The sequence below is a fragment of the Coptis chinensis genome, chromosome 3, assembly GCF_015680905.1.
Source record: "Coptis chinensis isolate HL-2020 chromosome 3, ASM1568090v1, whole genome shotgun sequence".
Classification (NCBI taxonomy): domain Eukaryota; kingdom Viridiplantae; phylum Streptophyta; class Magnoliopsida; order Ranunculales; family Ranunculaceae; genus Coptis; species Coptis chinensis.
Window position 1 is genome coordinate 22,755,163 of NC_141458.1, and position 12,184 is coordinate 22,767,346.

General features: G+C 35.7%; 1 protein-coding gene across 1 annotated transcript; it reads right to left on the reverse strand.

Annotated features, from left to right (window-relative positions):
- Positions 1 to 1,368: 1,368 nt before the first annotated feature.
- LOC147508656 (uncharacterized) lies at positions 1,369 to 11,842 on the reverse strand. Its single transcript, XM_086601062.1, has 12 exons — positions 10,035 to 11,842; positions 9,636 to 9,934; positions 8,816 to 8,888; positions 7,493 to 7,650; positions 6,794 to 7,380; positions 6,394 to 6,659; positions 3,936 to 5,154; positions 2,803 to 3,800; positions 2,602 to 2,709; positions 2,391 to 2,498; positions 2,180 to 2,287; positions 1,369 to 2,024 (listed from the first exon to the last, which is right to left on the reverse strand). Exons 8-12 carry the CDS (start codon positions 2,863 to 2,865, stop codon positions 1,596 to 1,598), a joined length of 816 nt encoding a protein of 271 aa, XP_086457188.1. The 5' UTR covers positions 2,866 to 3,800; positions 3,936 to 5,154; positions 6,394 to 6,659; positions 6,794 to 7,380; positions 7,493 to 7,650; positions 8,816 to 8,888; positions 9,636 to 9,934; positions 10,035 to 11,842; the 3' UTR covers positions 1,369 to 1,595.
- Positions 11,843 to 12,184: the final 342 nt, after the last annotated feature.

Here is a 12,184-nt window from a genome sequence, read left to right on the forward strand (position 1 = left end):
GTATGAAGGAAAACTTGAGAAGAAGGATATACATGTTGATCAAATGAACGAGTGTCAATCAACGATGGAGCATTGATTCTTTCGTTGAGAATCAATTGGGTCATCTTTGTCAAAAAAAATTTAGTTGAATATCAATATATTTAGTTCAACCATAGAAATATGAATTTAAACATTTAAGTACCAGTTCACACACACATGAAAAGCAATATGAAAGCCAACAATTAATATGATACTTACCCTCGAGAATGCTGGCTTTCTGTAGCTCTTCTCTCAATGGACTTCACACTCCCACCAAAGCTTGGAAGTTGCATCTTTGAATCTTCATGATGTCGTTGTCAGACAGAGAGCAAATATACAAGTTCTAGTTTAAGTATTATCCCTGAACTACAAACATAAAGCAAAACATACGAAATTCTGACATAGTGCAAACATACCAAATTCTGACATAGAGCAAACATAGAAATTTTAGCAAACATACCAAATTCTGACAGAAACAACATAAACAACTACAAACATAAAGCAAATAAAAGACAAACATATAACAAAGAAACTATAGCAAACATACAAGTTTGCTTGACATTCCTTAACAAAAGACTCAAACTAGACTAGCCAACAATACTAGACACCATAACTTCTTCTTCAGAGTTTTTCCCATTGTTTTCATGCACGCACCTGCAGCTGCTAGTGCTAAAACAGCTTCTTTAATTTGTTTTTTAGATGTCCCTGCTAGGGCTACTGGGGTTGCTAGGGCTACTAAGGCTGCTGGGGTTGCTGAGGCTGCTGGGGCTGCTGTGCTTGAGGTGCTTGCACCAAGCCTAGTGGATCTCCTCTGTGACACAATAGACTTTTGGAATCCTGGTGGTGGCTCATCATCATCAGTTGGAACAACATCTTTCTCTTTCACAAAACAGTAGGGAAAACATTTTTCTGCTTGTCTTTCTTCCCCAAGCACCTCAATGTAGCACAACCTCTGACACTTAGGACAGACTCGAATATGTAGGTCTCCATCTTGGTACACCATTTCCATGAACACCTTCCTTCCCTGTGTTGTCTTCATGATTTCACATAGTTTATCATAGGACTGAGATAACTTGGATGTGTCCATTTGAACACTCTTCACGGCTCCTTTCACCATGTCAACCTGAGAGTGAGTGATCAAGTGATTTCTAAAAGTCTTGAGTAGAGAGTGGTGTGAGTGGAGCTGTTCTTATGTAGGAGATGAATACGAAATGAACCATTGGCATGCATTGGTACCTATAAAGAAATGAATACGAAATGAATAGACACTACTACTCAACTAATACATTCATTAAGCACAAGTTACAAAGCACCAAATATTTACTATAATATATCTAAAACAGTTCCTAATCTAGTAGTGTGCTGCAGTTTCAAAACAGTTCCTAATCTAGTAGTGTGCTACAGTTCCAAAATAGTTCCGAATCCAATTTCACATATAATCCAGGCCTAACATTCATTTCCATAGTCAAATTACATTAATTGCCACAATTCCATATTCAAAGATAAGTCAATATCTTAGTTAAATTACATCCATTTCCATAGTCAAATTACATTCATTTCCATAGTCAAAATTACATTCATTTCCAAATTGGCCTAACAGTGTTTGGCTTAGTCTTAGTTGCACCAGCTTTGGTCTTAGTTGTAGCAGCTCCTTGTTTACTTGTCATTGACCTTGTTGTTGGTGACTTGCATTCAGTTATTGTCTTGGTCTTAGTTGCACCAGCTCTGGTCTTATTTCTAGCTTGAATTGGCCTTGCTTGAATTCCTTGAGATCCAGCTTTACTTTCTTGAGTTCCAGATGCTTTTGGTATAGGAACATTCATATTTTTAGCTGCAGAAGAAGAAGTTGCAGTCAATCTTGAACCTGAACCATTATAAACTTTGATTGGTGGTGCATTGCTTCCTGAACAAATGAAATGACTGCCAGTGTGTTCTGATATATATAGGCCATAACCTTGTGGAGGCACTTCTTTTCTCCCAGAAATCTTTCTCTTCTTGGTTTGGTCCTACAATATACATTGCAATATATAAGGATAAACTAATAAAGACAACCATTAATATAAACTAATAAGGATATAAACAATGTAAGAACAACAACCATTAATATAAACTAATAAGAATAAACATACGTAATATAAATACAAGTTGGATAACTACTAACCTGAGATGGTTGCACACTAGGTGGTGGCATAGTTGGCTGAGGAGTGGACTCTGGCATGTTCTTACTATTTCTCTTCCCCCTTGTACTAACACTTGCACTAACAGTGTCCTATAATGCAAAAATTATAATAAAAAATTCAAACTAATAAACTAACCTCATACCATTATAAACCAATAACCTAATAAACTAAAGAAATTTAGAAACTACTAACCTGAGATGGTTGCACACTAGGTGGTGGCATGGTTGGCTGAGGAGTGGACTCTGGTATGTTCTTACTCTTTCTCTTCCCCCTTGTACTAACACTTGCACTAACAATGTCCTACAATGCAAAAATTATAATAAAAAATTCCAACTAATAAACTAACCTCATACCATTATAAACCAATAACTTAATAAACTAAAGAAATTTAGAAACTACTAACCTGAGATGGTTGCACACTGGGTGGTGGCATGGTTGGCTGAGGAGTGAACTCTAGTATGTTCTTACTCTTTCTCTTCCCCCTTGTACTAACACTTGCACTAACAGTGTCCTATAATGCAAAAATTATAATAAAAAATTCAAACTAAACTAAACTAATAAACTAACCTCATACCATTATAAACTAATAAACTAAACTACTAACCTGATATGGTTGCACAGTTGGTGGCATGGTTGTCTGAGATGGTTCTTCAACTTCTGATTGCATAATTGGTTTGATGGTTGTCTGAGATGGTTCTTCAGCTTCTGGTTACACAGTTGGTGGCATGGTTGTCTGAGATGTAAGTTAGAAACACAAGTTAACCAAAAGGGAAAACTTAAGGGTAACTGACAAAACATTTACTTACAACACTAGCTGGTGGCAATAAGTTGCAACAATTCCTTATATTATGGCCAACTTGAAAACACCTTTGGCATACAATCTGCCTCCCCTGTCTGCTAACCTTGGTTCGATTTGCACCTAGCTCACCTACTTCCTTTTTCCTATTCTTTTTAGGCCTTCCTGGCATCCTTCTATCAGCAGGTGGCAAGCAAATAAAACAAGTGCTCTTTGGCCATTGCATTTCACTAGTCAAGGGTTGCATATAGTGTTGGTATGCCTTGATATAATACTCCACTCTGTACCAATGAGCCATATAATTTTCTGGATTTAACTTCATATAATATATGGCTGAAATGGCATGCTGACAGGGAATGCCATTTAACCCCCACATCCTACAAGTGCAAGTTCTAGCTTCTATATCAACACATTATGATTGGGAATAGCTTTGAGGTCTTCTAATCTCAAAAGTTGTGGCCCCACTGTAAATGGTTACCCAATTCCTGGCATCATTCATGTTCTTTTCAAGTTTTGCCCTAGCCCTTGGATACAACACATCATGCCATTTGTTGTATATAATTATCTTTTTATGCATCCTTTCCACCATTATATGTCTCACACATGTTATTCTCAACTGCATCACAACAGGGCACAAAAGAAAAAAAAAAAAAAAAAAAAAAAAGACTACCATCTTGCATCTTGTTGCTCAATCAAATATTTGTTTGCTTCATCAGCCAGCTTTGCTATCTCTTCCATGGTAAGATCAAACTCTTCAGGAATGCTTGCCTTGGCAGCTTGCCAAAACAAACTCTTGAAAATTGCACCTTGTAATTGGAAACATTTAAAATTTTAAATTCTTGTAAAAACAACAATTTCATATATTAAAACAACAATTGTAAAAACAAAAACATTTAAATTGCATATGAAAACAATAATTGTAAAAACAAAAACACATTTACCTAGTTGTCTCTTCCTCAGGTTTGTATAGATATGCCTTGCACAACATCTATGGTTTGCAAATGGTAACATCTCATTAATGACTTGTAGCAAACCTTTTTGTTGGTCAGTGATTAGAGTCAAACCAACACCATGGGCAATTCCAAGGTCATCAATCAACAAATCAAGAAACCATCTCCAACTGCTTGCATTCTCAGCTTCAACAACACCCCAAGCAATGGGAAACATTTGATCATTGCCATCCCTCCCAACTGCAGTAAAAAGTTGCCCTTTGCAATACCTTTTTAAAAAGCAACCATCTAGACCTATGGCAGGTCTGCAACCTTCCACCCATTCCTTCTTACATGTATCAAAACAAATGTACATTCTTTTAAAAACAGGTTGAGCTAATCCTACAACTTCATCTACATCTATTCTCACTGTACTCCCTCAATTCCTCTTTAATATTTCAAAACCATAGTTCTTAATTTTGGAATATATCTTAACCAAATTCTTTTCAATGTCCCCTATACACTTTCTCTTAGCCCTGAACCACATTGTTTTTGATACATTAAACTTGTAAGTTTGTAACACTTCAAACTTGAAATCACTTAACTTCCAACCTGGATTACTAATGATTCTATCATGATAAGCTTTAGCCAACCACTGAAAATTAGCAAGCCTACTCACTACACCAGAATTTGTGATTTGCGACGGTCAAAGTCCGTCATTTTTTCCAATTTGCGACGGTTTTTAGTGTCCCAGGTCCCGTCGCTAATCGCCCTGTCGTTAATATTTACAACGGGTAAAGACCGTCGTAAATGGAATTAGAAAACGACTAATGTATCCATCACAAGGTCAAAGACAAACAAAACCGTCGTATTTCAGAAAAAATATTTTTTAAAAAAATGTGTGCAGGCCAAATGACCTGCAACTACTACACTAGTTGATTCGTAGGAGATCCCCACCCTCATTTCACAATAGTTCACATACAAACTAGGGAATTGGTCACATACCAAATTTAAAAAACATAGTTTAACTCCATTTTATAAATAGCATTACTTGCTAAGTGGCTCATTCAATCAACAATTTAAAAAAAAATAAAAATAAAAATAAAAATAAAATAAAATAAAAAATAAAAAATAAAAAATTGTTAACTAAACTTCATAACAAACTATAGTCTTTAGCTTTCCATTACTTGCACCATATTCTCAATAAGCCCTTGTGTAGCATATAAAGAACCTGCAACGACAAAAGTTCTTTTAATAAGATATAACTTGATTCAAGGATCTAAAAATATAATATATTTAATGAACAAAAAATGTTATCTAAGGGCACCTGCCGAGTTCATCACATTTGAAGCAACGAAAAGCTAGAATACATATTCTTAGACAATTCTAAGCATGAAGTAAAATGGTCTTCTTCCGTTCAATACCACACATAGCTACGTACACCTTAACGTGCATCATAACCTTATAAAATAATAAATAGACTAGCCCCTTGATAAATCTAAATTCGAATATACCGAGATACGAAAAATAACTTTAATTTGATCGGTTAGAACAATCAGTCCCTTATTAATTTATGTGCTTGCCTTCCATATTAATTTCCATAATTATTGTTTACTCATAGTCTAGATAACGGTCTTTAAACATCAAAATCATAACATTCAAACAAGTCTTATTTCACAAATAACTAAAATCAAACAATCATATGCTGAAATTCTAACATGCATAGAAACAAGATAAGCACAAATTAACTAAACCCCAATTCAAAAAAATTAGAAACATTACCTTAGATATTGCTTGGATAATTAAAACTCGAACCTTCATTTTCTATAAACAGAGCGAGATGTGTGTACAAAAAAGTACCTAATCAATGTCACAAATATCCTCACATAACTATAATCAAATCAATACAATTTCACTTAAATTGACTCTAGCGTCAGTGATAGGAAAACAAAACAGAAGGTTTAAAAGCATATTGTTTGCACACATTTCATATCCCATGTATGCGTGTACTCGATGAAAGCATATCCTCTTGGCTTATTTGTCAATTTATCAGTGACCATACGGACCTGTGATGCTCAAAAACAATCAAAAGCAAGAAAACAAGACCTCTTCTTCAGAGATATCCAGACTATGGAACAAAGTAATCACCTCATACCAACCACTTTTGTTTCTACTTTATAACCTAATAAAGCTTTCAAACTAAAATATCATATATGGCACAGCAGACAGGTACTATGCCTCACTAGCTGTGCTCACCTTTTGGAAATGGATTGCCAGAAAATCAAGGTAGATAGGAGAAATACCAAATGTGGAACAGAATTACCACCCTCTTACTAGGGATTTTGCCCATTAGATAACCAAATACCATATGAAAATGAAAAAAATAAACCAATTATTCAGAATGATAGGGGCATTGTTATCACAGTTTTGAATTGATAGAGTAAAAGAGGGAAAAAAAAAGTATCATTACCACGTGATGGTCTTTTCCCCTCCATGGCTTCTTTCTTCGCTTCACAGCATAGCAGATTCCTCATATATTTCCTCCACCACGTCCGGCTCAGAGTAATCCTTATCCACAAGCGACAGTTTAGATGGCTTTTTGCGGAACATATTCTTGAACACACCCTTTCCATGCTTCTTTAGCGGTGGCACCGGAGGTGTTAGCTCCTTTGGGAGTAATATATCGATGACAATGCAAGTTGTGTCATCTCGAAGTCCTTCGAATTGTACAACCTCCTGGAGATGTAAGAAGTAGGGTGTCAAATAAAATTTTAAAAGTAATATATATAATAGACACACATATATATATACCCATCAAAAACTGCATTATCATCAGCAAAATAGAAATTTCAATTGGGATTATAGCGTACATGGACAATTTGAGAAGTTGCAGCAGCGGGTGACATCCCTTGGCAGCAGTTCATAGCCGCCTCTGACGATAAAGTATCCCAAACACCATCACTTGAAATGACAAGCCTACCTCCCACAGTGGATAACTGTAGTAATCACATACAACAGTTACTAACAAGATGGTAAATAGTTTGCTTATAACTTCTTTACCTCGTAAAATAACTAATGGTTTTTCACTCATAACATAGAAAATCTTTGTTTTGAAGGAATTCAGAAATGATAAGACATGCTAGAACAGGTAATGATAATGATAATACAATCCTGCCTGTGAAGAGGCACAGGGCCAATCTTAGGACCCTGATAATACAATGATGCACAGCCATCTTTCCTCCACATTGTCATCTCAGTCACATTCAAAACATCCATTTCCGTCATGTGTATCTTACTTAAGTGCTCTGATAGTGAATCACTAACTAATTTGCGATGCATCCATGTACCCGATGGAACTGACTTTCTCTGGCAGTGTCTCCAAGTGACAGGTCCCTCCAGTATTCCAATCACCACCTCTAGTGCATATTATTAGATCATTGGGACTTATTAGATCGTTCTGAAACATGGAGTTTTGGTAATATGCAAAGAGAGAGAGAAAAACCAAATGTGAATGAGAATCACTGAAGAGGGTGGATCTGATTGTACAAATAAGCTATTTAACAACAGACCTGAAATGAACAGGAGGAGAATATGCGATAGAAGACCTGGGTCTTGCTTGTATTTACTTCCGCCTGATCCAGTCACCCAAGGTTTCATTTGACCTCTGTAAGCTCTCTCTACACTCATTTCCATCTTCACTTCGGCCCCTTCTTGGAAATAAGAACCCCTGGTCAATATTAACCAAGCAGCCAGATATATCATATACGCCATGCAATATTAACCACTGGTAGTTTCTACAATATTTCTTTGAAATCAAACCAAAACTGAGTAAGGACAAAAAAGGTAAATCGTGGGCACAAATATTACTTTATAATCTCAAGAACTTTGTTTCTGAAATGCAAAATAAGAACTTTCTATGTTTTCTATGTTTTATAGAAGATGTTCATTACTATCCGATTTTGTAATTTGGCCTAACAGATCAGACAACGCAGCCTAGCTTTGAAAGTCTGTTTTGACATAGAGATAAAAAAGAAAGAGAAAATTAATAGTGCCATCACTTCTTAATATCTCTAGTTATTCTTCCTAGGCAATAATGGGTACTTGAAGCGGTGTGCATGAAGAGGCCAGAGGTGGTAAACTTACCCTCTAGTCGGACACGGATATAATCCTCTTCATATTCCTTAAAACACTGGACTAAGAATATAAAAATGAAAACAATCTAACTAAACGACAATCTATCACCAGTGCAGAGTGAAAAACAAACAACTCCATAAAGTATGTGTTGGGGTTGAAAAGGATCGCGCTCTTTAAAGTGTTATAAGATGTACCAGGGCAACACCATTTACGTGCATACGTTGGTAAGCTGACAAGGTCAATGGACATGAGTATCAATATCAACTTCTCCGAGTATGAGCCCAATCTGAACTCTCACCCACTGACTATTACAATAATTTGAGACGTATGATCTCGGGATACTCAACCGAAAAAGTATAGTAAAATAAAATATAATAAAAAAAGGTGCTTCTAGGAGCATATCATGTTGTACAACGTCTTATTAAGCAAATCCTTGGTATCAATGAACCGATTTTAAACTTAAAATTAAGATGTATCCTCAGTATCCTTAGTATTAAGATGTAATATTTTGTAAACTTATTTTAGCATTGGAAACCCCGATGTAAAACTGAAAATTAAAAGAAAGGACAAAAGAACAAAATTAAATAAAGTAATAATGAAGAGTATTACACTAATGGGAAATGGAAACAAACAAACAAAAAACCAACACCTAAAAAAATTCTACAAATATCAAGATCCCAAATGAAATGAAACAATAAAATTTAAGGTTAGAATAAAACACAACAGAAGATACAAATATCTAAGAAACAATCCAACACCTGATTTGAGAATCCAACGCCAAGACCAAGCAAAAGCCGGCCAACATACAAAGTACTAATGAAATGAAATTCCCTGTGTGAAACTAAGTAACACAGATCAACATATACAGGTAAAAGATTCTAGAGATATACAACCAAACACACGTGGCAGTTGAAGTACGAATATAGAAGTAGCACAATTCAACAATCTAGACATGGATTAGTCATTATTCCATCTTTTAAACACTAGCAGTAGCCACATATATCTTAATCACCACCCCCATGCTTGTAAAGTTAATTATACATACTTTTCAAGATGCACACAAATATCAAACCGTTCACCCCTAAATGGAATGAAATGAGAATTATTAAAAAAGAGACCTTGAGAAATCCAGCACAAATCGCATAATTTCATCAATTGAATCACATCCTAATACTTAATAAGTATTTGAATTCTTAAAACTTGTAACAGACCAAAACACAAAATGAGGGTTTAGCTAACCTTGGAATTTTCTGCATAAAGTTAATGATATACCAGCATGCCAAAACCAAATCAGCCCTCCTACACCGGGACCGCATACTTATATCGAGAGAGCATCGCAAAAACAACATCCAAAAAAGCTCTCTTCTAACAACAACAGTTGTGCGTCTTTTGTACAACTCAAAGTTATCGATATCTTAAGGAGAAGATTTGTCAAGTTTTTCTTTATAAAAAATGCCAGAATGATCTCTTCTCAAGACGTCAAAGACTCTCTGACTAATATGTAAAGAAGAGAATATGATTTACCATATATATATATATAGAAATGAAGAAATGGGGGAAGGAGTAATGTAATAATACCTTGGAAGTGTGATGGGCTTTGCAACCCATGAGTTGCAAACTACTCTGCAAGACAGACCTGGTATACCGAAAGGAGTCATTCTTATTTTCTTCATTGTCAACATCAATCACTATTATATACAACACTTTCAGTGTCTCCGTCATCTTCGTTGTGTTCATCTTAATCTTAAACAATGCAGGACTTAAACGGAACGGAGGAAAAAAAAAAAATTTTAAATCGCCAACACATTCAAGGATTTTCAGGTCAGCCCCAACACGAAAATCAATTTCTCAGCCCTGGTCAACCAATTTTTTGAACCCTAACCCACAAACAAACAAAAATTAAAAAGGAAAAATCAATCCAAATGCTATTAACTAGTAAATAGAGAGTCTCCAATCAAAAGGAAAGAAAAATCGTACCTTGAAGCCTTATAGGAAAGAGATGAAGTACACTAATCCAAGAGAGGAATATATAAGGAGGACGACTATGGCTGGTGTGGATTGAATACTTTCGTCGATGGATAAATCATTGATGGGTCGAAGAAGTTTCAGGAAAAAAAATTAGCAAGAGGGTTTCTGGAGGCTGGACGGACGAAGAAGGCAAAAATTTAGTTTTGAGGCAACTAGGGTTCATTTGAGAGGCGACGGCTTCAAAGAAAATTAGATACATTTTTGCCCGTCCTCGATTAAGGACAAAAGAAGTTGTCGTCTATTTTTTGGGCTAAGGCCGCGCGACGGGTTTCCTCATGTTTGGGACTCAAAAGCCCGTCTTAAAATTAAGACAGGAATACTTGTCTCAATAGGTCGTCCTAATTCCACAATTCTAGTGTAGTGTACTATTCAAGTTCCTTAAATATTTATGCACATTAACAAATGTCTTGATTTGGAAACTTTCTTCATTCTACATAGGACTGGCCCACAGTCTCCAAGGACATTCACTACCTTCTAGGTAGCATCTTGCTTGCATCCTACTCGCTTTGTTGATAGACCACTTAACTGGGCACCCAATAGCAACAGCATAATCTTTCAAAGCACCTTTCAGTTCATTTCTATGACCAAACCTCATCCCAACTTCAAACGGAATCTTCATTATCTCAGTCTTGGTATTAAATATTGGGAACTTGCTCCTATTTCTAGCTGCTAACCTAGGCCTCATCTCATCCTCTTCACTACTAACCTCAGGACTATCATGATCATCACTACTAGCATAATCAGTTTCATTTCCATCCACCATTGGTGCTAACCCCTCAATACTTGGACCACCTCCATCAGTTGGAACATCCTCAACATTCACATTGTCATCCAAATTGTCATTCACACCCTCCATAACTTTTGACTTCTTCTTCTTCTTCTTCATACTAACCAACTGTTGTGTTCTTACTTCAAACAATTTTTCATCCACATCACTTATATGATCTAAACTAGCAGCATCAGACTGATCAGATTCATCCTCCATTTCTACTACAGTCTCAGATTCATCACTACTCACATCCTCTTCTATAATAGGGCCACTACAAGAAACAGGGTCATTGGCAACAAAAAAAACTGTCGCTGAAAATTGCCAAAATGTCGCAAATTGCATTTTGCGACGGTTTTTGGAGTGTCGTGTCAGCGTCGCTAATGTTATAGTCAGCAATGATATGGGCCTATGATTTTTCAACGTCGCCAAATATCATATATTCACCGACGATTCCTAGTGTCGCCATTTCCCTAATTTTCTCGCTAACTCTTTTCCGCATTCTAAATGCAATAACGTAACAAAAGATGGGGTTTTTGCGACATATTCAAAATCATTGGTAATGAGGATTACTAGCTATGTTTTTATCATCAATAAAAGTTCAAAAAATTTGAAAATTTTCAGCGTTATTAGCGAGGTTTTAATCATCACTATAAATCCAAAAAATTTAAAAGAAAATGTAGTATTAGAGACGTTTTTAGTGTCCCTATAGATAACAGTAATTTGAAACTTTGTTCATATAAGCAATGTTTTTATCGTCGTTAAAGATTTAAAATATTTGAATTTTGTGTGTTTTTAACAACATTTCCATCGTCGACAAAGCTAAAACAAATTTAAAAAATTAGTGTCATAAGCGACGTTCTAATCGCCGCTGTAGTCCAAAAAAGTCTATTATTTGTGTTCATGTTCCGGCACTACATGCGCCGCAAAAGACTATTTTTATCACTAATATCGTTACCAATTGTGCCCCATTTGTACAAATTATTTTTCACCTATCCCATCCCATCCCTCCCCCCCAGTGGCGGAGCCAGAAAATTGAGTGAGGGTGAGCCAACCCCAACCCAACCAAACATAAAAAAAAAAAAAACTCAATTTTTAAACTAATTATTCACAACTCTTATTTGAAATTATTATTTGTCACACGAAATGAAAAAAATCAAAACTGAATGGTAGTGCAAATCTCTAGACCCATTAATGTTATTATGTACTAATGTCTATATTTTTATGAATAATTTCAACAATTCTTGTGCATCTACATTTTTTATTTCCTAATTCTCTTAGGTGTTCTAGATATGATTAGGTTTTACTAACGTCACATAGAGTGATGCAATTG